Source organism: Papilio polytes, unplaced genomic scaffold (assembly GCF_000836215.1).
Source record: "Papilio polytes unplaced genomic scaffold, Ppol_1.0 DF823731.1, whole genome shotgun sequence".
NCBI lineage: Eukaryota > Metazoa > Arthropoda > Insecta > Lepidoptera > Papilionidae > Papilio > Papilio polytes.
The window spans coordinates 6,065,307-6,091,713 of record NW_013525473.1 but is presented as its reverse complement, the minus strand read 5'-3'; the positions used below and the strand labels follow the sequence as shown (position 1 = coordinate 6,091,713).

General features: G+C 34.6%; 3 protein-coding genes across 3 annotated transcripts in view; 2 read left to right on the top strand and 1 right to left on the bottom strand.

Moving 5' to 3' along the window:
• The window catches only part of LOC106103673 (angiotensin-converting enzyme), a 102,998-nt gene that overhangs the window by 51,822 nt on the left and 24,769 nt on the right, over nucleotides 1–26,407 (bottom strand). The gene's annotated exons all lie outside the window — the stretch shown is intronic.
• LOC106103672 (skin secretory protein xP2-like) lies at nucleotides 6,685–8,545 on the top strand. The gene is made up of 2 exons (XM_013283496.1): nucleotides 6,685–6,817; nucleotides 7,133–8,545. The coding sequence occupies exons 1-2, from the start codon at nucleotides 6,806–6,808 to the stop codon at nucleotides 8,183–8,185; spliced, it is 1,065 nt and encodes a 354-aa protein (XP_013138950.1). The 5' UTR covers nucleotides 6,685–6,805; the 3' UTR covers nucleotides 8,186–8,545.
• On the top strand, nucleotides 24,110–25,656 carry LOC106103670 (skin secretory protein xP2-like). Its single transcript, XM_013283494.1, has 2 exons — nucleotides 24,110–24,179; nucleotides 24,311–25,656. The coding sequence occupies exons 1-2, from the start codon at nucleotides 24,168–24,170 to the stop codon at nucleotides 25,481–25,483; spliced, it is 1,185 nt and encodes a 394-aa protein (XP_013138948.1). The 5' UTR covers nucleotides 24,110–24,167; the 3' UTR covers nucleotides 25,484–25,656.

The window sequence follows — 26,407 nt, the reverse complement described above, 5'->3', positions numbered from 1 at the left end:
ATTGTATAACGAAGGTTAGCGGATTTTATGATGATCGATGTATGTGCGGATTTTTAATTAGATACGTATATTGAGTAAGTTTATTTCAGTATAATTATTTTAAACTGATAGGATAAAAATATTTTACTCGTTTTGAATCCAAAAAAAACTCCATTGCAGTTTTAATTATTGATTAATAATATTATACATAGTTATAATTTGAAATTAAATCATTCATTTCTAATATTAAGTGGGCTTTTTTTTTCGAGCAAGCGACCACCTGAATCCACCGAAACGGAAAGCGACCGCTGCCCATAGACATCCGCAATTGCAGATGCGCTGCCAACCCTTGATTGACGGAGGAGGAGACGCACATAAAGGGGACATTTCCCCTTCCTATGCGTCTCCTCCACCGTCAAATCCACTTTTCCTTCCCTTCCTTTTTCTCTTAAGAAAAGGGTGGAAAGGGAAAGTGACTAAAATTAGGCCTCCGGCACCACACTCATCAGACGAAACGCGGAATTGCTTCCACTTCACGCCTGTTTTCTGTGTGGTCGTGGTATTACACCGGGCGAGCCGGCCTATTCGTGCGAAGATGTTAAAGCGGGCTCTACCACTGTTAACTGACACTGGCTGACACCTTTGACTAAACTATGTCACAACTGTTATGCGATTCTCGATTGTTTCCAAACCAATTCCAAGTCTAGTTCAACAACTAAATATCGAGTATTGTGCGCACTTCCATATAAGCTGATAGGAATCAAAGCGCGACTAATCAGTTGTGCGATAGTTTACTCAAAGGTGCACGCGCGGTCTCTATCTGTTAGAAGACATTGGACCTTATATACATTCACTACAAACCAATCTCAGTAATAGAACACAATGTAAAATGAAAGGAAACTTACAACATAATTCAAATAAGAAAATTAAATATGAATTAAAATAAAAAAAATGCTAATTTCATTCTTATTTCTGATTTACAACTCTTATGATTGTAAAGATAAATTATTAATCAAACATTCGTATTATGATTTTTTTATTATCTATTTTATAATAAAAGAAGTTTCCTTTTATACATGCGAATTTAGAAATATAAATAAAACTGTTTCGTAATAGCGGGTCAATGTTTTGGTGTCTCGCATACCAAACACTAGCGCCACCTAGTTTCAATAAACGACGTCTTTGGTATGCATTACGCAACACGTTAACTTACTATTCTCTTTAAAATAGTATTTTTAGGTTATTTTTTACACCACAGATGCGTACTTTGTATTTCCCTCGTCCGTATATTTATACTCTTCTGATTTTCGCATAAATACGTAATTAAAATGTAAAAATTACTAAGCAAATAGTAAATTCTTTTAGGCTACGTTTGTAGTTTGAAGATCTAGTGACGTCATACTTGCGTACATCGTATTCAGAGCGTATACAGAACTGATTTGAGTAAAAAAATGTTATAATTACATATATATTTAAGACATAATTGTGAAAGTATGTTCGTTTAAAGAACTGAATACGAGACATTGAAAGTGGCGGGATTAAAAAAAACTTTTAGCAATTAAAAATTTTACTGCGATTTAATTTTTTAAATTAAATTTAAAAATGGAATGAGCATTTAAAAATGATTGTCTTTTGTTTTTCCTTTTTTGCTTCTTTCTAAAAAAATTTTTTTTGAAAACCTTCCAGATTATTCTAATTATTGTTACGTTATTATTAATTATTATTTAATTAGAGACAATAATTGAGGTTACAATTCTTTGTCGCCGTTTGTTTACATAACATCCTGGTAAATGTATAAATTTGATTAAAATTCATTACGATACCTAAATAAATGTGTAGAGAAGTTTAAAAACTTTGTATTCAACACTTGATTGCTGTATTTTGTAACATTAGATAATCGACACAAGCATTTTATGCACTGGCTTTTCTCATTTAAAAATACAACCAAATCTTTTAACTCTATTTCACTGTTCTAATTCACTAGCTTTCGCGCGCGCCTCCGTCCGCGAGGAATGAAAAAAATGCATTTCATCGAGATCCCTTCAGCCATTTAGGCTACAAACTCTAAAAAAACATTCATATATCTATTTAAACTTTCGCATTTATAATACTAGTAAGATATTTTATTGATAACGGAAAGTTCAATTAAAAAGATTATTATTATTACTAGCTTTCGCCCGCGACTCCGTACGCGCGGAATTAAAAAAAAAAACAAAGCAAGAGCAGATGTGTTCTTCCAGACTATCCTCTACATCTATGCCAAATTTCATCGAAATCCGTTCAGTCGTTTAGGCTACAAACTCTAACAAACATCCATCCATCTAAACTTTCGCATTTACAATATTAGTATGATTAAACAAAAAAAAAACAACTCGGATTCATTATTCATATTAACTAGTATAACGAATTTAATATCTCACTAACTAAAGTTTACTATAGTAAATCCTAATTCAGCCAATTAATATTTCAATATCAATAAACTATCTTAAAGTTAATTTTACAAAGGCAGAGATAAAATCACAGCCTACATTGAACTGCACTTGGGTTATCTCTTTGTACCATTGTTTATCTATCGGACATTTCAAGGGCACATTTTCACCGATTAATATTAGATTTCAAAAGGAAAGATAACATTAAAATTCAATTCAATCCATTCTCATTGCTACTACGTCAATGCTACATGAAAATATCTAGTTTTCGCTGTAATTTTTTCTTACAATAGCTGTAGTCAGTAAATATGCGTTAATCGCCTAATATAGTATCGCATTCTATCGCTTCGCATTCTTTGTAATAATAGTTTTATTTCTGTTAACATTGATGGATCGTAATATAAATAAGTTAGCTAACTCAAGTAACATGTGAAATTCAATAAGACAATATTTCACTTCCGAGAACAAAAGGGACCTTGGGCAGCGAGTGGCCACGATTTTTGCGAACGGACCGTCGCTGGCTGAGGCTTGCGAAACTGCACGCGTGGTTCACACTGGCGTAGATAAACGATGGTTACGATAAAAGTACTCTTATACGTTTATGGGAGGAAGGAGGAAGGTGACTGACGGTGTAACATCCCCATCTGCTCATTGCTTGGTTGGTTGGTCTCTTGGCTTAAGGAATATGCTACCAGATCAGTTACAATTAGATATCTTCTATACGATATCCTAAGCTTAGGGTTTTTCAATACCCTGATGTCCTCCGTGTCGTATCCATCAATGGCGAACCTTGCTATCGCCGAGAATGTGACCGATGATAGTTGCCAAATCCGAACTTAGATTTAAAGGTCCGGTCACACGGCGCACATTATGCCTGCGGAATCATGTGTATGTAGGAAGGCGTAGGTTTAATTTTTAATACCATTGTGTACGCAGCACAACTCCATTGCGACTGTCTTATCTAGGGAAATGATCTCAAATAGCCGATAGTCTACACCGTAGACATACGAAGCTGTGATACAAAGGAATTTGAACCTTATTCTAACGGAGTAAGAGATGTGAACTTCGCAGAGATCCGATATACATTAGGCGGTATACGTTACAAGGAGAAATGTATCGCAATGTACGGAAATTAACTTGATATTAAAATTTCCTAATTCAACATTTATTACTGTGATGGAATAGTAATTGTACATACCGATATTGCATACTATTTATACAGTTATGGTTGTTTGTATAGTTTCTAGGTTTGATTCCGAGTTGAATAAATGCAATTGAGAGAACATATGTTTTTAGGAAATGCCAGAAACGAAAACAAAAGAAAGTTTTCTTATTCTTTCATCAATAATAGAAGAAAAAGGACGATTAAAAAAAATTGGTCTCCGGAATTGTATGTTGCCAGTAGCAATATTCCTGGCTTATTTTGCAGGCTGACGCATTCCAGATATCGCCTGGTACCACGTAAGAACAAAAAACCTAAGCTTGAAAGTCAAAGTCCGGTTCATAGACCTTGAGAACAGGGAAATTGAACGAAAATTATTCTTGGAACAAACAATCCGTAAATCCTAAAATAAATTTGTATAACACTGACTAATGCTTACGAAGCACGCGATTTCATAGCCAACTAAATTATTTCCATGCTAATTAAAACTATGAAAGAATTTAATTTTCATTCATGGATTTAGTTTATGTTTGTATAAATAAAAAAAATATATGAGAAACTAGGTATCCTCCCGACTTCGTCCTCGCTGAATTAAAAAAAATTACGTAGCCTATCTTACTCGGTTCGTTGAGTTTATTCTCTTTCTACAATATTTGTGTAGATAATAACACTCAGAATCGCTTAGAATCCTAATGTATAATTAACGTATTAGAATTTAACTCTAATGTTCTGCTTAAGTTACCTGTCGTAAATTAACTAACACTATTAGTACATCGTTTAACATATGCTAATAAAATACGTAATTATTGTTTCATTCTGTAAACACGAACCGTATTTAATTTAATAAGACTCAATAACAAAACGTATTCAATTAAATTTTAGTGAACATTTCGTCAAAATTATGTACACTATAAGCACATAATATACACTTTCACAAACCATTTTAACTTCAGTTAAAACAATTAAGTTAAGCTTCTACGAGACACTAACCTATCGACGAGAGTCTCAGTTTCTATTACCCATATGCATTACATAGCCTTCGTACAGAAGGGTGCTTAGATAACGTTAGTCAACTTATATCTTAAGGGCGGGAATACAAGGCAGTTCATAAGACCGTAGATAAGTCGTGTCAATGTAAACTCCCCTTGACCCCGCCTCAACATTTTTTGTTATACTGTGAGTTGGCAAACGAGCGAGCGCCAACCCGAATTCGCCGAGAAAGCGAAGCGATCGCTGCCCATATATATCCACAATTACAGATGCGTTGTCTACCCTTAATTAACGGGGAAGGAGACGTACATACTTTTCCTTTCCCATTCTTTTCGTATAAGGAAATGGCGGGTAAGGAAAGGGACTAATATTAGACCTCCGGAATCGCGTATCACAGTATTGCTTCCGCTTAACGTCTGTCTTCTGTCTGGTCGTAGTATTGCACCGGGCGAGCCGGTCCTACAGTGCTAGAAGTTAAAGCGGGCTCTACCACCATTATCATCCCTCTACCTGTATACTCGTAGCTGTCATAAATATGCTAGATGCATATCCAGTTGGCGTTTACGTGAGTAAACATACATACATACAGGCATGTGCCTGTTGCGCAAGCTAGCACGTACTGTCTTGTATAACCGCCTTAATGCCCGCAGCGTACTTGACTCTAGACTGACCTTCCCACGGTTAAACCTATCGGATATTAGGAAACAAGCTTCCTATGGAATTCACCATGAAACATTTTTTTATAATTACTACCACAGTTTTCAATTGTTTTGATTAACTACACTATAAGTTAGAATGTTATAGTTAACGTAAATAAAAAAAATGAAATAACATATTTTTTTCGGCCGGCATCTTGATATAGTGAAGCTGTTTAGTCAAAATCACATAAAACAAATTTGATGTTATAAACGCACCACCATTTTCATACTGATTAAGCGCCCGACTAAATTAGTAGACTCTTACTATGGTATAATGTTACTAAAATAATTTATACGAAAGTTTAGATGGACGGATTGATGTTTTTAGAGTTTGTAGTCTAAACTGCTGAACATATCTCGATGAAATTTGTCTGCAGAACATAGTCTGGATGAACACATAGGCTACTAAGTTTTTTTAAATACACGCGGACGGAGATACGGGTAACAGCTAGTCTATAAGGCTGTAATTACTTATCGTTTTTTTATTCGTGGTAATTTAATATTACAAAGAAGCGAGTGAACTCTTGGACGAGTTTTGTTTTAACTTTTTATCGAGTGGATATTAGTGAATTTAGTTATGTATTATATAACCACAGGTTGTATTGCAATGGCCATTTTAATTCGGATCCGGATGTTGCGATTACTTTCATTGTTAACCTTAATTAAAAAATATTTCAACAATTATTAATTACATCAAATTTTACTGTTTAATCTATCCTCAATTTTTAGAATTAACTGATTCCTGAAATTCCTGAAACTACAGTGTTTTTTTTAATTTGTACTTTGATATATAGGTGCTTATAACATTTACTACTAGGTCTACATCCTTCATGTAAAATAGTAATATAACAGCAGGATATCGAGAAGTAATAATTTTAGAAGAACTCAATATCATTATTTTTAAATGATAAATATCACGACACGATAATTTTTTTACATCCTAAATAAAAAAATATCTGTGTTTTATCCTATTATGGTCTGTGTAGAATATATTTTCGTAATTCATTATAATCATCATCAATTCTGTAACCTTTTCCCACCCACATTGGTTAAATTTTTCCTGCCGGCAGTCTGCCTGTCACCAACCTTACTTGAAGGAAAATAGTGATGATTGAAATGAAAAAGACAAAAGTATTTTAATAGACAAAAACCTCAGTTAAGAATAATAAAAACATGGACATGATTATTTTCGAACACAATGAGGCATTCAAGAAGATAAAATCGTCATATGCATTGATCGTTGTTAGCATTAATGCGAACAGATAGCGCAGTAGAGTCGGCGGCGCGGCGAGCGGCGTTGTGTTTCAGGAACTGCAGAGCGCGTACAAACCGGTCGGCATCTCGGTGACGACAATATGGAGCATTTCGGCTCCGAAGCGATACCCCCTCGAAAGCGAAAGTGTAACGTGGTCCTACGGAGCGCCGCCATTTTTTATTTTCATCGCTCGGCCGCTCATACAGCGTATATATAGCGAACGTGCAAAGCAAAACGCATCATTCGCATTCAGGACCCCACTGCCTTCAGTGCAACCAACAAGAGCAGCATCATGAGGTTTATGGTGTGTTACATTTTGTGATATAGTGTTTAGTGCGGCTTGTGACAGTGCGTCGACAGTTACTTGGACCCTCGGTCCTTTATCCTGAAAAGAAGGCTCAGTTCGAGCTCACCTTTGAAGGAAACTCCAACACAATCCCTCATACATTCACCGTCCCATAAATTCTAAATCGACAATTAATAATCTTTTGATCTCCCTTCTCCGTAAATTTGGACACACTTGACACAAATACTAGCTGACTTCTAAATTGTGCCTTCATTTGACTCTATGATCACTGCTTTGTAAATGTTAAAATATATTATTTAATATCTATTACAGCTCGTGGCCGCCAGTCTGGTGGCTCTTCTGGCCTTCGCAAATGCAGAAGAAGCCAAGAAAGCAGAAACGGAAGTGGCAGTGGCTGACAACAACGAGGCGGCGGCCACCGACAAAAAACATGAGAAGCGCGGGCTGATCGATCTCGGCTATGGCGGACATGGAGGATACAGCGGTGGCTTCGGCGGCGGTTTCGGTGGCGGTTTCGGTGGCGGCTACGGCGGCGGTTACGGTGGAGACTCGCACAAAACCATCACCGTGGTCAAGAATGTACCCGTTCCCTACCCAGTAGAGAAACACATCCCATACCCAGTTGAAAAGCAGGTTCCCGTGCCCGTCAAGGTGCCAGTACCCCAACCTTACCCGGTTGTTAAGCACGTCCCTTACCCGGTCAAGGAGCTAGTCAAAGTACCAGTTCATGTACCTCAACCTTACCCCGTCGAGAAGAAGGTGCCTTACCCAGTGCACGTCCCCGTTGACAGGCCAGTCCCCGTCAAGGTATACGTGCCTCAACCTTACCCAGTAGAGAAACACATACCTTATCCCGTAAAGGTCCCAGTGCCAGCTCCTTACCCCGTTGAAAAGAAGGTGCCCTACCCAGTCAAGGTTCCAGTGCATGTTCCCGCTCCCTACCCGGTAGTCAAGGAAGTGCCTTATCCCGTTAAGGTTCCCGTCGATAGACCTTACCCCGTGCATGTCCCCAAGCCAGTACCTTACCCAGTAGAAAAGCCCGTCCCTTACCCTGTTGAGAAACCAGTGCCCTACCCAGTCAAGGTACCCGTCGACCGCCCCGTGCCTGTGCACGTAGAGAAACCAGTGCCGTACCCCGTGAAGGTACATGTTCCAGCGCCGTACCCTGTTGAGAAGCACATCCCCTACCCGGTAGAGAAGCACGTGCCTTACCCAGTGAAGGTGCTCGTAGACAGGCCCTACCCAGTGCACATCGAGAAGCACGTCCCCGTCCATGTCGAGAAGCCCGTGCCTTACCCAGTTAAGGTGCCCGTCCCAGTTGTCGTCGGCCACGGACACGAGTATGGCCATCATGGAGGCTACTAATGGCTGCAGGAAGCAGACTTCTGATTGTGATATATAAATATAAGATTAGCACCGTAACTTACGAACGAGAGCCGTGGGAATCACCATCGAAGGGGATAGTGGTCGGTGACCAGATCTCTGGATGACAAATCCCACGACTCTCGATCGACACGCACTGATGCAATACTCTTTTATTCTTTTTTTTCTTTTTTGTTTTGTTTTGATGAATGATCGGTGTTGTTAGAACTTTGAGTTGACGTACCTGTTACTTTAGGAAAGAGAGAAAATGTTTCTTATGAAGTTTTTTTTTTGTTTTTGTAAAATTGAGTCGGTAATAATTTTTGTACAAAAAACAATAAAAGATGGCGCTGCCAAAAAGTGTATGCTCGTTTATTTTCCGGTCTATTGTTTTTAGTAATTGGGGGCCCAAGATTACGGATCGTGAGAGGTTGTGAAATGAAAATAGCCCAGTTATTATAACACGATGATACATTCTACATAAGCTTGGATTATGTAATACTTGCAAAATACATAATTGAAAAACATCACTTCAATCGACTTCCAAACATTAATTACATTTGCTACCCGCAATAATTCGTTTCAATCAATCAAAACAAATTATCCAATGATATAAATTTACATAATTGCCTAGTTAATAAAAATAAATGTAATTTGGTTATAAATATTATGACAATCATTAATAGATAAATAACTAGGTATCATGTATGAAATAAACCTCACAACAATAATAAATTTAGGAATACATTGCTAAAAAGCTCTTTATTGCATAGTTTCATGTGTTTTTAATGTATTTATTACATACAATAATTACAAGTTTTTAACTATTCAATTATTTATAAAGTACATTTAAGATTTAATTTCTTCATCCAAAGTATGAAACGATAGAATGTTAATAATCAGATGTCGAATGTGCGAGGATTTCGCAGTCCTACGACGTTTTACTTTGCATAAGCCATAATTTACATTCAGCAATTACGTATTACCAAAGCGCGCAAACATTCTACTTATAAAGTTTTGTATTACTTCAATTCTATGTCTGTACTACTAGATTTATGACGTCATACTCATTTACAATATCAAAAAGTTTAGTGTTGACACAATTTCACTAAATATATTATTAAGGATATCACTCTTTAGGATGTTGAAAACATATATAATCTATACTATTATAACAAAGCGTAAACACACACTTCTTTGTTGCCAAAGATGTCAGCAATTACGGCATATTTTTAAATAATTCTGTTTTTAATAAAAAGCCCTACACTTACGTCACTTACATCATTAAACCTACACTTACGTCATTAAACTTAGGGGGTAAATATTTTGAATAAAAACCCTAAGGAAGCAAGGTTCTCATTTTGACATTTGCAATTCATAATTTGACACATGTAAACAATAAAATAAAATTTTTATTTTGAACTCTCTAGGACTACATTCTCCTTTGACTCATGAATTCCCTTTATTTCCTTCATACAGTGTGTCCGGAGGTTCCCTATTGGGTCAAATTGGGTCTGGTCTATAAATAAATTCTGAGCAAATAATTACAAAACAACAACAAACAAAATTATACGTTGTGAAATAGGATACGTTTTGCAAACGTAATGTGTGAAGCGGAACTGAAGTTGGTGCGTAACGTATTGCGACAATAAAAAAAACAATTCAGATCACACCTTACACGTAAGAATTGATAATTATATATCTAAGAATCTGCTGGAATTACGAACATAATAGATTATTCTGCAATTATAATACTCGATGAGAAAAGTTAACATAGAGTAAAAAGGTGCTGTTATAATAAATCTGTTTTTATCTCACTCGATTACGTGAAAAATAAAGTCCCAGTTCTAAAAGTTGTCTAAAAGTCACAAATCTAAATGTCTATTTAAAAATCATGTTTACTGTTAGTGTTCACATAAAACACGCTTGGTTCCTAAAGGCGCAATCCTTACGAAATAAAATAGGCGTATATTACGCCTCGTTGCTCCTTTCACTAAAGAAAGGCGAAGTTTAGGTCATATTGCAAACGAAGATACTGCCAGGAAATACCATCAACTCGCCAAATACCAAGCCTCAAAAATTCAAGGCGGTGTCCTTTTTTTATTATAAAAAAGTAAGTACAAGTACAAATTTAAATGCGAAAGTTTAAATATAGAATATCGCGACGTATATCCAGAACCACACAAACGAATCTCTCTAAAATTTTACACAGATGTAGAACATATGGAAGGACACACATTCTACTATTTTTTAACAACACGGTCAGAGTTTGTGTGCGATAGCTAGTATCATATATTAAAATAACAAATATATGTTAGTAAGCACTAGCTGTCGCTCTGGATTTCGTCCGCATGGAAAAATTTACTAAGTACACTACGCGTTATTCCAGTATGTCATCTATTACGGTTTGATTCATCCAGACCCATTAAGCTGTTCTGGAGTTATATGGTAAACATCCATACAAAATTTTACATTATACAGGAATAGTAAGATTACGTGTGTACAGAAGTAATAAATAAATCTCAACCATCACACGTATTGGACATTGTTATAATATATTTTAAACACGTTTCCGATGTACTCCGGCCCCCATCTTGTGTTAAGTATTCAGGCTGGTGTAAGGTGTTTAGAACTAAATTGGAATGAGGAAGTTTATCGTAATATTGCAACATAAACAATTACGTAATTACTAAAATAAATTATAATTTAAGGGTATGGAAACTGTTGAACATTTATCAATTGGTAGACAAATTTGTAATTAAAACTAGCTTTCGCCCGCGACTTCGTCCGCGTGGAATTAAAAAAAACAAAAGTGAGTAGCCTTTGTGTTCTTCCAGACTATCCTCCACATCTGTACCAAATTTCATCAAAATCCGTTCAGCCGTTTAAGCTACAAACTCTAACAAACATCCATCCATCTAAACATTCGCATTTATCATATTAGTAACATTTGGTACACATTGAGGTTTTAAATAAAATGATTTTCTGTTGTAAAAAATAACACATTGTTAGTTATGCAGGTTATAATACTCGTAATAAATCTTAAATTGTTATGAATTACTGTATAAAATTGAAGAATATTTTTTAAATTTAAATATCAAGGGTAAATACGTTTCGGTTAAGAAATATTTCATTGCAATCATAAATATGAATCCAAGTTAACGGCAACCTTCATATGTTACAAGATCAACATAGATAACTTGATAAGTTAATATTAAGTAGCTGTAGCGAGGGCCTGTTTTTACTGATACCATCAAAGAAAACTTGACAAAAGTTGATTATACGTGAATTTCAAGCATACTTTAGAAACCATTTCTTTTAAACTGGCATTGTTAAACTACGAGATGATTCATGTTTTATATTAATTAACTTTGTTAATATTTTTTTTGAAGTTTTGGATGGATGGATGTTTGTTAGAAAGTAATCTAAAGAACGACTTCAAATCTCGCTGTTAAAAATATCTGTAAAACTTAGAAATAACACAGACGTTTGTTTTTAAATTTAGAGGTCGTGAGTAAATCCTTATCTATACTAATATTATAAAGAGGAAAGATTTGTATTTTTGTATTCATGAATATACTAGCTTTCGCTCGCGACTCCGACCGCGCGGAATTAAAAAAACAAATGCAAGTGGCCTATGTGTTCTTCCAGACTCTTCTTTACATCTATGCCAAATTTCATCTAAATCAGTTCAGCCGATTAGGCTACAAACTCTAACAAACATCCATCCATCCATCTAAACTTTCGCAATTATAATATTAGTAAGATTGAAATCTTTCACTATTCAAAAACTACACTATCAATGAATAACATAGGCTTTGTTTTTAAATCCACATGGACTCGCGAGAAACAGCTAGTATAAAATGAGTAGACGATTGATAGATCCTTAATTTACAAATCACAGGAGGCTAAGGATACAAAATACCTTTCATATTTCGCACAATTTACCATAAAGTAGTTAACCTTTACTGTCACAACTGTTGATTATACACAAGGGGCTTTTGTACAAGGAAGACATTTATTACGTAGCTATTGAAGTTTGCATTAAGTAGCGTAAGCTCTAGGAATTGTGCTATGATTGAACCATTACAAGTTACGCAAGTTATGAGGAGTTAAGTGAAGACTGATAGACCGAACTAAATTGTCTCGTAGCGGTGAATTTGATGCGATCAATATAAAATCATTGTGCTCTGACTTGAATTTAATGGATTATTGTTTTATGAGAAACATAGTAACTAAATGAGGACAGTAGTTTCTTGGTAAAAATCCCATCCATGTTCAATCCATGAAGGGTTTTGTGTCCAATAATGAACACCGATTGCTTAACTGTTAGAACACGGGTAACAAATGCTTACTAAGTAACAATATGTATTTACGAGTACCAAAATAAATGTAAATAAAAAAAATAATTTTACAATTTAAATAAAACGTAAACACGATTACAAATTTCATTAGTCATCCTTTAATACTATAAAAAATCACTTTCTCACAGATACGCGAAAAATGACGTAATATGGCCGTGGCTTGTTTTGAGACCTTGAGACTGAACTGCCAATGAAGTGTGCCACTTTCTTAACATGTCAAATGTAAGAGCAAAGTTGAAGCGATGCGCCTACATGTCCATAAGGCCCTTTGCGTCCACTACGCGGCCCTACGCATCTCTACGCTGGACCCTGCGGCATCAACATGGTCCCATGTAATCGTTTATTAACTAATTTGAAATGTCTGCAGCCAGTTAACAGTGTTATAGACTTTGAGCTTCGATTTACATTACTAGCTGTCGCCCGCGTGTCTGCGCATGCAAATAAAATTCAAATAAACTTAAGTAGCCTACGCGATCTTAATCTATTTTCTACATGCCAAATTACAGCGAGAAATAAATTTGTTACATCTATATGTATTTACATATAATAAAATTGATGTGTCTTTTTCTAATATCAAAACAAAAATTCCAGATTTCGGGATGATGATGTATTTGCTTTACTGATAATGAAAATTGTATTTTTTTTTGTCTGTCTGTTAGTTCGCAAGCCGCAAACGGCTGGGCTGTTTTCGACCGGACTTTCATTGTAGGGTAGATGACAGAGAATATTTTTATATTATAGGCTACTTTTATCTTAGTATTGCGTGGCCGAAGTCGGGGGCAACAGCTAGTTTACAAATAAAGGTGTTACTTTCTACAAGTGGTTACAGTATCTATCATTCGAGTTATGAAATATTGTAATTCAGACTACTTGGATTATATTTCACGTGAAGGGGTTTTAGATAGGATGTAATTAATACTGATTGGTAATTATACGAGTAAAATACATTTTAATCGGCAGTTTGATTTCAGAATCACGTTTCAATTAAAATTGGCGTATTGCGTGTAAATTATTTAATAACACAAAATAGTTTTAACTAGTTTAGGGAAGTTAAAATAGAATTAACAAGGTATAATAATAGGAAATACAATTTTCCGCCGACAAATTAATAAATCCGGGATATTGAATCGTGCATGTTTACAATTTTGTTAATAACTATATAGTACTAGCTGTTCCCGTGCGACTTCATCCGCATGAAATTATGAAAATTTTATTTTATTGTTTATATTTGTCAAATTATCAATTACAAATGTCAAAATGACTTGATGACAACCTTGCTTCCTTGATGTTGGCAGCAACTTATGGTCTCTTTCCCACATTAGGGTTTTTATCCAAAATATTAACCCCCTATGTTTAATGGCGTTAAAATATATAGCCTAAACCGTGACCAATGTATAGGGCTTTTTATTATAGAAAGAATTATTCAATAATATGCTGTAATTTCTGACATCTTAGGCAACAAAGAAGTGTGTGTTTACGCTTTATTATAATAGTATAGATTGTAACTTTTGAAAGGATAAACACAGGAAAAAACATTATCTGATGACATCAAATTAAAACAAATTAGGAGATTTTGTTATAATTTGTATTATGAAATTTCCACGCGTCCGCAAACACTTAATAAAAAAATGTAACGGAATTTCAAAAACGTCTTTTATTGAATAGATTTGGTAACCAGTAATTTTAGTAACTACAAGTAACTATGTTTTATAACAATTTGTAACAGTAAAGTCTAGATGTGAATTTGCATAATCCGTCTAGAAGTCTATCGCAAACGCAAGCCATAGTATACCGTTAGTAATTTTACAATTAGGGTTGCCACACACGACATAAAATAGTCATATATTCATAATAATTTATAATAGACGGAGTAGTATAAAATAATGAAAATAAGTTCATATAAAAACTATTTGGAGGTTCATAAAATTTGCTTTTTATTCAGTTTTCATTTATTATTCCCCGTATACAACCCTAAATGCGAACTAGTTTTGCGACACAAAGACCAGTAATATTACATAAGCTACGAACACATTACTTAGTATTACATCGGCTTCAGTAATTCTCTGTAAATTATCGACTTGGTGGGCGATCGTCCAACTCAATGCGTATTAACATGAAAATGTTATAAACATTTACACAACTGAACAATTAAATTATAATAAAACAATTTTACTACTTACTAATATTATAAAGACGAAATCATGTATGGATATTTGTTACTCTAGACACGTTACTCTTTTTTTTTTATAGTGGGGAAATATTTTACGCATACCCCCGCGCCCTAAGAGGGGAAAGGCGCGGAGGTTATGTTGGACTCACTCCCGATAAACGGGAGCATACCAGCTAAAACCCCACTGTCTCTATCTTTTCACCGGGCACCGGGGTGTGGGCACACAGACACGTTACTCTAGCTCAACAGATCTCGACTTCATTTAGCACATGTATAGAAAATAATTTGGAATAACACATCTATCTACAAAAAACTTTATGCGGTTTACACCCTAATTTTTACTAGATTAATATTTCTCGCTTGTATTAGACATTGCATTGAGTTTGCAAAATTCCCAATCACCCACACCCAGAAGATCGGCATCTCAATAGAGAAGCCAATTATATTCGATAGTTCAACTGCGATGCTAAGAGGTCATTGACCCGGTCGGGTGAAGGTCGACGTTCGTGTAGAAAGTAAAGGAGGATGCACATTGTACGAAGTCTTATTTTATTTGTTTTATGAATAAATATTGTAAGCTTATACTTCTGAACAATTTACAGAGCGGTTAGTGTAAAAACAACTTAACTTATAAAATTTATTTCCGTAACTAAGTACTTAATTACTAACATAATTAAAGAACCGTAATCTACAGACAGCACTATGCTTTTTACTTAAATTAATTAAAAATAATTAGATACGTTCAAAATGATTACAATTAAGTTCCTCTCGTTTGTTGCGTAGCAAACTCCGGTGATTACAATATTACAGTGTCCGGTAGGATTTCATTATATGACCGCAAACCGTAAAGTAAACAGCACTGTAATATATTTTCTTTATTACCTCATATAAGAACACATATTTAAATAGTGAATGAAAAACAACGCATTAAAGTGTTACTTACAGCGCCACAGACTAAGTAATGCAGAAGATTTGAATTAATCATTGCAATTTATATGCCTTTATAACTAAATCTCTTCAGTTCAATTTATTTAAATAAAATATGAAAACGAGCAAAAGTAAAACTACCTAAGTTAATAACTTAAAACAACTTAATGTGTGTACGGATTTGAATAAAAGTTACAAAGCTCGATTACTGTCTGGAACACCGCTTACTAATTTTTTTAAATTACATTCTGCACATTCTAAGTCGCGGCAAAAGCAAATATCGGTATACTTTTTAATCTTTCTAATGTATTTAAAAAAAATGTTGAATGTCCGAAAGTTCAGAAATTAAAATAATGTAATGTTACATCTGATATTCAGTGCTCTGTGACAAAAACGTACGCAAGCTCCGCGATCTCGATTCACTTGCGGCTTCATTTTACTTTCGTTACGCTCACTGTTGCTTTCGTCTCGCCGACGTCGACGGACTTTGAATTTTAAGAGACAGGACCTGTCAAGTACCTATTCCTTCTGCCTAATAAAAACAAACAAAAAGTACTTTATAAGTGTAGTTTTTTTTACCTCAGTATGCGTTTATAATAACGTTTTAATATAATGTGTAAAAAGTAATGCACTCGTGTGCTTGTTATCTTTACCTAACCGCCCCGCGAAAATGGTAGAATTTCTTTGCTACTATTCCATGGATGGCGGATCTTTACCTAGTCCATGTTTCTCTATAGTCTAAGTCGGACATACTTATACAACTTTCAATGCCGTACGAATGAGGTTTGTGGGTCGATCTTATTAACTATATCGATTTTTAATGTTAACATTATTGTTTCAAATTGTACAGTGAGTAGTGTGCGTAATATGTGTGTAATACGAACTTACGTACAAGTGAAGTATGTTGTAGTTGGTTTGTGAGATTTTTATAAGCTTTAATGCAAGAAAAGCACTCTATCCAAAATAGTAGGTAACTTAAACGTCAAGTTGGGAAAATTTTGATAATAAGGAAAGTGAGTTCATTTTTATTTCTGTGGAATTAGGATTCCAAGAGCATAAAACTTAAAAATATGTTATTAAACATTAAGTTATAAAAATGACTATAGTAAAATGACTATAGATTGTATAGTAACAAAATGATCAAGAAAGATATTTTCACAAAAGCGCCACATTTCCGCACGGATTAACCCGTAACTACGTGAGGAAAATAAACGTTCACTTGTTTTTTTTAGGAAGCCAACTTGTCAACGTAACCAAAGCTTTAGGTTAATAATAGATGGCGCTGTTTAACAAAGGGAATTAACTTTGCGAACATAGAAAAAAGTAATAATTTCTTAACAAGTAACATTTGTTTGTTAGAGTGAATAATCGTAAGTACCTAATATCATTTTTAAGAGACGTATTTTAGATAATAATAATAAATAACATTTTACTTTTATTTGTCTATGTAAACAAAGCTTTGGGTTAACAATAGATGGCGCTGTGTTACGAAGAGAATTAAATTTAAGAACATTTTTAAAATTAACAAACAATTTCTTAATTCGTAACCTTTTTTTGTATCGGCGGAAAATTGTAAGTACCTAATACCTTTTTCTACTAATCATACTCCAGATAATGATGTAAAAATGTTTTACACTTGTCAATGTAACCAAGACTTTGGGTTAACAATAGATGGCGCTGTTTTACAAAGAGAATTAATGTTACGAACATTTTAAGATTCAAAAGCAATTTTTAATTCGTAACCTTTTTTGGTATCAGCGGAAAATTTTAAGTACATAACAACTTTTTTACGAGATATGTTTTAGATAATGGTATGAAAGGAATATCTTACACTTACCTTTAAATTATTGCTTTTTTTATCTGTACTGTAAGAACTTACCTGAAAACAAAATAACAAAACATTACTCAACTGTACCTCAGTAATTAAGTAACCATTTTATGACAAAATTACTATAAAAAAATCTTTAGTGCACCAATCTTTATATTTATGAAAGCGTTTACAAGACATCGAATTATATTCTATTTTCTATATAAAATGCGTATATTTATATTGCGTTCAAAATTGCACCGCAACATAACACAAATCGTAATTAGTGATGTACTGCCAGATTAATTTTGTATCGAATCGTTCGAGTTTGATTAATATTATAATTGCCAGTAATTCAGGCCGTTCCATGATTCAGTTACGGTAATTACTCGACGTGTCTATAATTACAATTAAGTAATTGACTGGTTTGTTAAGAAACAATATTGACTGGAAAACATCACAGTCTCTTTATAAATAAAATAGGGGCAAACCAAATATTGGGTCCTTCTAATTTTGTATTGTTATTTATTAAAAATATGTTTTTTTTTCTTCAAAAACAGAGTTAAAACCTTTGACCATATTTGTAGAAATTTAATAAGTACTTATTCTGATTAACTGTACTTTAACGTAGTAGTGTTGTAGCAGTGCAATTAAATTTAACGGAAGAAAGCGCGTGCGCCGATCGCGAACGCCTTACGCAAGCGCTAGTGTTGTAACGCGCTAGATGCAAGCTATCGAGATAAGAATGTTTGCATATTAGCATTGTAATTAAGTTACCTAAGCGTATTCGCAAGAGCGCCCCCAATTGTTTAATAAACGATACTAAATCACTATATAGTATAGGGAACATGTTTTCGTTGATTTATCAAAATGTTTTCGTATAACTTGTTCAACTTCAATGTATTGTCTGAGTTTTAAAGAAATTATTTTTTTATTATAATAAACGAAAACATTTCACTGTATTTAAATGTGTGAAAAAGGGTTCTACTTCTTATATTCTAATATTGAACACAAACCAGTACTAACTATTAAATTCTAAAATTTCACAATTCAAGTCATACAAAATTCTTAAAAAAAATTTATTTACCTTAACAATAGTCAACGAATTATAAAGCTTCTGCTTTTCTAAGATATTATTGTTTACCGTCTTTTGTTACTCACTTTTAATCGACTATCGATAACTTATATGGTTTCCCATCCCTATTTTGTTACGCTACTATTGAGATGTTACGGGTTTATCGCACTCTTAGCTCTTCCTCTGATCAAATAGCAATTAAATATTCGTTTATTTGCATTCGAAACTTAATTTAGTGAATATTAACATATCGATAGAATTAATTGTTTTAAAATGCTTCACTAAATATTACCTCATAAACGACAAAACAAAAGCCTATTTATGTAAAATTAAAAACTGTATAATCAGCTATTGAACATATGTAAAAACTTTTCCATTTTAAAATATCATATGATTTAACTTATAAGTGCTGCCATCTAGCATTCAGATTTTATAATTGTAATTGCAAGCAAGCTTTATCCGGTCATATTAAAGAGTATATTATTTGTAGTCCAGTGTAGGTTCCCCGTTTTCAAGACCCTTTGAAACCAGTTTACGTAAGACGTCAGTTTAAAATTCACATCCGGAACGTAGAAAGTAATAAAGGACTTCTATGACATCATTGTAAACATAATAGACGTAAAATAAACACATTATACGTGATAGGTATTCCAGACAGTTGTTGTGCAGAAAAAAATATACATGCATTGCGAATAGAAAACAGTTAAAATAGAACAACGAACTAATAATGACTGTGATAGAAATAAAAGATAGATTTTGGAGTTGAGACGTATCACAAATCGCTTACTTTAATACGTTATTATTCACGTCTCTACTAAACGTAGAAATGAATGGATTGTATGAAAGCTGTGGAAGCAAAAAACCTGGGACGTAGACAGTACGAGAGTAGGATAAGGACAGGGAGAGTAAAAAGTTGTAAATCATCATAACTCCTTCTGTTTTATTACGTCAACTTTTTAAAAATGCTCTTCTACGTATGCATACATAAAAATTGAAGTGTCTGTTTGTAACATCAAAAGAAAAACTTGATGTATTTGCATTGCTAATAACGAAAATCGCGTTTAAAATCATTTCGTCTGTCTATCTGTTTCAGGGTAATCTCCGAAACGGTTGGGCCGATTTCGACGGGACTCACTGAAGGGTAGCTGACATAGACGGGGATATTATATCCTACTTTTTTATCTTAATATAGCGTGGACGAAGTCGCGGTCAACTGGTTATTCAAATAAATGTAACCGTTTTGTTTACAAACAGTGTCAGTTATCATCATTATTGAGGCGGGTTGTTGTAGGTCGATGATTTATTAAATCGTAACAAGTTCCGCGCATGCGCAATGTGGTTACGTCTTGTATTGTGTAGGGTGACCATGTAGCATTAAAATTAAACATTTTTTTTATAGCCTTTTTATTCCAGTAACTGGACCCCATTCTGGGTATAGGCCTCCTCCAATTCTTATTATTAATTTTAGTGTTATTTTTATTGTTGTTATTTTTGGAAGGAGGGTAGTGGTCTTCTTCCCCCACGGTGACCAGCCGGATTGGGGTGTTAAATTAAACATTAGGCGTAGTCAATTTAATAGTTTGTTTTTAAGCTATATTATATCAAAATATACTTTAACCAAGGATAAGAACAGTTTTATATTTGAGTGTGGACCGCTTTAATTTTAAATGATTCAAATTACTATACACTAAAGAAGATCGTTAATGTACATTATAGAGTATTCATATTAGATCTTAATGTTAAGAAGACTTAACGATTGTTAAGTGAGACGGTAAGCTGTACATATTGTAAAATAAAAAACGGGATATTCGTGGAATGCCTAAATCATGGTGTACGTAGTTTCATCAAGGCTTGCACTAGTTGTTCATCACTTCGATAGACGTGTTATTGTCAAAGTTTTTGCACAAAAGAAATTGCAAATGTCGCAGTCATATATTTTAATCGTTTCACTTTTATTTTATTCATCATCATCATCATCATCTCCTTATCCTACTCCCGTAGGGTCGGCGCAACGGGTTTTTGTCCTCCACATAACTCTATCATACGTCATCTCAGTCACCACTCCCTTTTTGATCATATCACCTTTTACACAATCCATCCATCTCTTTCTACGTCTACCTCTACCGATATACCCCTCCACATTCATAACTAACGTTCTCCTTGTAACATGCGATGCATCCCTCCTCATAACATGCCCATACCATGCTAACCTTTTACTCCTTACCTTCTCTACTACGGGGGCTACTCTCAAACTTCCTTTAATATACTCATTCCGTATCTTATCCATTCGTGTTACCCCACACGGGTGTGTAAATACCGAGGAACCTTAGTAAAGACTCCGTTTGAGTATTTATTTTTATTACAATTAGTTCAGTAATAAAAAAAAATGTAACATGGATGGATATCTACACTAAGGCCGACTTAATGACTACGCGAGGCATGTCCTAGTCTTTTCTTTATTTCTATATTATCTTATGATTTACTGATAATAAAAAGCTGTCAATTACAAATTATTACATATCACTTGTTCCTACTTTCCGTAACATATTAACTGTGTATAACAGGTCTTTGTGGTTAAGAGAACTGGTTAGCATGAACATTTCCTCTCTATTGGTATGGATTTATAGAGCAATAAGCTCCCGAATAATTATGGTCAAACATTACAATTACTTACTAAAAAACATCCACGTTATCGTTAACGGCCTTTTTATCTAAAGAAAATAATGATAATACACTTTGTTATATAAATGTCGAAAGTAGAAATACAAAAATAAATGTTCCGTAAAAAGTCTGTACTCCACCTTATAGTTCACGGCCGTGAAAGCCTTGATCTTTGACTGGTAGACATTAAAAATATCAACAATTTAATAACGTTTGTAATAACACTACGTAATAGGTGAAACTTGCGTCAAGTAAGGTTTCCTCATCAAAGATTACTCTAGAATATTGTAAAATCACAGTACATGTAAACACATATGCGAAAAATCACACATTTATTTATGTATCCAGAACATCTCAAAATTTTTTTTATATAAACAGTATTATAATTTATTTAATACTAGCTTTCGCCCGCAATTCCGTCCGCGTGGTATTTAAAAAAAAGTAAGTACCCTATGTGTTTTTCCAGACTATCCTCTATATATATACCAATTTTCATTGAAATCCGTTCAGCAGTTTAGACTACAAACTCTAAAAAACATACATCCATCCATCCATCCATCTAAATTTTCACATTTATAATATTAGTATGATAGTAAAATTTCTTTAATTAATAAATTAGCCTGATCATTTGTAACTTGCATTTATTCCAAAAAATACCATTTATTGACCAAAAACGAAAAGTAAATTTATGTAATGTATCTTAAATTTAAATTAATATAGAAAAGAAAACAAAAACACAGTTTTGGCCACGAAGATATTTCTTCTAACCATTTCGTTCAACCTCTAATGTTTTTCTAGTAAATAGTTTACAAAAACAATTGAAAGACGGGTATCGACCCCACGTGCGTTAAGTCAATAGCTTATAACAGCCTTAATTAAATACGAGGTCTATTACAAAAGATGAATTGTAGCAAGTTTTTTATTTCAAAACTCTTTATGCAAATTGTATCTACCAGTTAAAGCAAACGGTTACCGCACATTATTAAGATGCTTTAGATGTCTATCAGAGATTTATTTTGTTTGCAATATGGCCTGAAGCGTGACGTAAGTGTAGGGCTTTTTATCAAAAAAAGAACTATTCAAAAACGCTGTAATTGCTGAGATCTTAGGCAACAAAGAAGTTTGTGTTTACGCTTTATTATAATACTATAGATGACGTAAAATAAATATTTTGACTTATAACTCCGAGTTAAGACCCGAATAGACGATTTTCATTTTTACGCTAGCAGTTTTTAGTAAGAGCACCATACTACTAGAGATAAAACAATTAAAACAGTAATAAAACCCGTAATTTGATGTTAACGTGCGTATGTAATTGTTAAGAGACAAATAATAACACCCAATGTACGTGGAACTAAAGCAACTGCGTAGCTACGATGCGGCACCGCACCGAAACCGCTACACCCATATGGCATCTCTCTAACATTCGTATTGTAAATGTGTTTTCTGACAGAGACAGAGTTTTTTAAATCGATAGGTATTAGAAGACCGTAATTATTTCAATACCACACAATCTAATTGTTTTTTCCCGCAACTCCACGGGAATTAAAAAAAGAAAAGTGACGTATGTGTTCTTCCAGACAATGCTCTACATATGTACATACGAGTATATGCCAAATTTCATCGAGGTGAGTTCAGTAGTTTAGGCAGCAAACTCTAACAAATATCCATCCATCGAAAATTTCCATTTATAACATTAGTCAGATGACACAGCTAAAACATATATTATAGACGGTAAAATATTACATTATGTAGACATCAAAATCAAAGTGTATAGACATATAAAACTGGGTTAATTTCTCTTGATAATCTTATGTAAATGCCAGGTCTGCTATCAGTGCATTTAAGTGATAAAATAATTCCATTCAACTAAAAAATTCGATATGTATAATAGTATACAAACAAAGTAATACGCTAAAAAGACAAAGCTTTATATATTAACTTGCTTTCACCCGCGACTCCGTCCGCGTGGAATTAAAAGAAAAAACAAAAGTGAGTAGCCTATGTGTTTTTCCAGACAATCATATACATCTGTACCAAATTTCATTAAATATTCAGCCGTTTAGGCTACAAACTCTAACAAACATCCAGCAAAACTTTCGTATTGATAATATTAGTATGATAGTTTATGATATTGAAGGACATATGACGAAATGTCCCAAGCAGTCTGCGAGGCTATAAAAATTGCACGGATTTTATGATTAGAAAATATATCCATTAAGAAAATTACAGTCAATTGCCTTGGTAAGAAAAAGGCGCTCGAACGTTTAATTCTAACGAATATGGGTTAACGCGGTATTTTAATATCAATAAAATATGTTGACACAATCGTGACAAATTAGATTGGTTTTCGACATTTTTTAATATACAGCAGAAGACTGACAGAGAAAAGAAAAGCGGTTGGTTTATATGAACACCAATGTACTCGATACATCTCTGTCCGCCGTCATATCCGAATTCATTCACTTTAACTACAACCTTCTTGTATTGCAAGTTAAGGGCAGAATCATAATTTTATGATGCTGTACTGATTCTTAGTTTAACCAAAACAGGTCTCTCTTCTATATAATTGTTACACATTTTTACAAACGTTAAAGCCATTATTTATATTCCCATAAAAAAAATCTTAGAGCAAATAAAACATCGCAATAACATTCTCACGGTACATCTAAATGCTATGGTTTTACATTTATTAACATGACATGTGAATTATACTCAGCTCATAGAGGACGTAAATTAAATCGACAATTAGTTAATCTTACAAAATCGATACCCTATTAACCGAGTTACCCATCGTTCAAAATGAGCAAAAAATATGTATAAACAACAAATTGTGAACGCACACATCTATGTGGCTCCGTGCTGGCGAAAGTATGCAACGTTGGATCTGTGAAACGAAACTGTTGGTATAAAACTGGCCAACGCTCTGCAGCACAACACACTCCGTAAGAACGTTCGCTGAACAACATTGCTAAGCGATCATGATAATTTTGGTTAGTATTCAAATATAAAACAATAAGTAAACTGATTATCATAAAATGGCGATGTTCTATTTCAGATTTTATTGATTTGATTAAAAAAGATTAATTTGAATTCAAATAAATTTAGTGTTTTGTTATTACAGCGATCTTCCTTAATCTTGGCCGTGGCTATAAGCCTGGCCACGGCAGAGGAGAAGGCAGAAAAGGATAACAAGGCTGAACCAAAACCAGTAGAAGAAAGTAAGAAGCAGGACAAGAGAGGTCTTTCAGACTTTGGATATGGCGGTGGTGATCATGGAAGTTTCGGAGGCGATTTTGGACATGGATATGGCGGTCACGATTTCGGAGGTGAAGGAGGCAGCTTTGGAGGTGACGGCGGCAGCTTCGGAGGTGAACACGGCCATGAAACGCACGAGGAAAAAACAATCACTATCGTGAAGAAGGTTCCCATACCGTACCCGGTCGAGAAACATATACCCGTACCAGTAGAGAAACACGTACCGGTACCGGTAAAAGTACATGTGCCTCAACCGTACCCAGTTGTGAAGACCGTCCACTTCCCCGTCAAGGAGTACATCAAAGTACCTGAATATATTAAGAAACCGTACCCAGTGACGAAACACGTACCCGTACCCGTCGAAGTCCACGTCGACAGGCCCGTCCCAGTGAAAGTATACGAACATGTGCCGTACCCCGTCGAGAAACACATCCCCGTGCCAGTAAAAGTACATGTGCCGCACCCATATCCAGTTGAGAAGGAAGTGCATTTCCCAGTGAAGATCCCAGTCAAAGTACCTGTTCCTTACCCAGTTGAAAAAATCATTCACTACCCCGTACAAGTGCCAGTAGACCATCCCGTACCGGTGCATATCGAAAAACCCGTACCCTACACTGTCGAAAAGAAAGTGCCCTACCCCGTTGAAAAGAAAGTGCCTTATCCAGTGAAGGTGCATGTTGACAACCCAGTACCAGTTCATGTTGAGAAACCAGTGCCCTACCCGGTTAAAGTACCAGTGCCAGCGCCTTACCCCGTCGAGAAGGTCATCCCGTACCCGGTAGAGAAGAAAGTGCCTATTCCAGTCAAAGTTCCAGTCGACAGGCCCGTACCAGTTCACATCGAAAAGCACGTGCCATACCCGGTTGAGAAGCACGTGCCTTACCCGGTGAAGGTACCAGTACCGATTGTGCATCACGAGGAAAAGCACGAAATCTCCTTCGGAGGCCACGAAAGCTATGGAGGTCATGACTTCGGAAGTTCGGAAGGTGTCGGAGGCCACTTCGGTAGCTCCGAGGGTGGGCACGAGTTCCACCACTAAGAACTGATCTCTGTTTTTTTTATATTATTTGTAGCTTTAAATGTTGTTTTGTGTTTAGTTTTTTTTTATTGTGTATTTGTTTATTATTTTGACGACTGAAATGCGCGTGTGATTATCTGAATGATGTAAATAATGCCCGAAAGTATTAAATACAATATTATGTGTTAAAATATCTTTAATTGGTTTAATTTCCTATTCGATACTTACGTAGGTACGAATTATTTTAGTTTAAAGTCCGACATTAAACAGTGTAATCTTACGTATCGTAACATTCGTATTGAGCGGGTCAGTTCATTGGTTATTGGTTTCGTCTTAAAACTACGTATTGACTACATAAAAGCACACCGTATAACAAATTAGATTACACCCCATAACGTCGGCAAGTACGTACCGTCAGAAACAAAGACTCCTATATTTTTTCCTTACTATTTATTAAACGTAACCTACGGAAGTTCAATATAATGACAACGGGATCAATGAAATATACAAAGAAGGTTGCTCTTTAACCTATGAAATAACTACAAAGCATCTTTAAGTTGTCATCACTGAACGTAACTTAATAAAATAGTTATATTATTACGAAATCACATAACATTTAATATCTGTTACGGTGCGGTAATACTAAAGAGTTGAGTAAGCATATAAAAGATCAGTCAGTGATTGTAATACTCAGATGCTCTAATTTTATACCTACATATACAAATAATTATATACATGTATGTAATTATAATGAGTTGAATAACTGTAATCTATACTATTATAATAAAGCGTAAACACACACTTCTTTGTTGCCTAAGATGTCAGCAATTACAGCATATTTTTGAATATTTTTTCTAATAAAAAGCCCTACACTTACGTCACGCTTTAGGCTATATATTTTCATGCCATTAAACTTAGGGGGTAAATATTTTGGATAAAAACCCC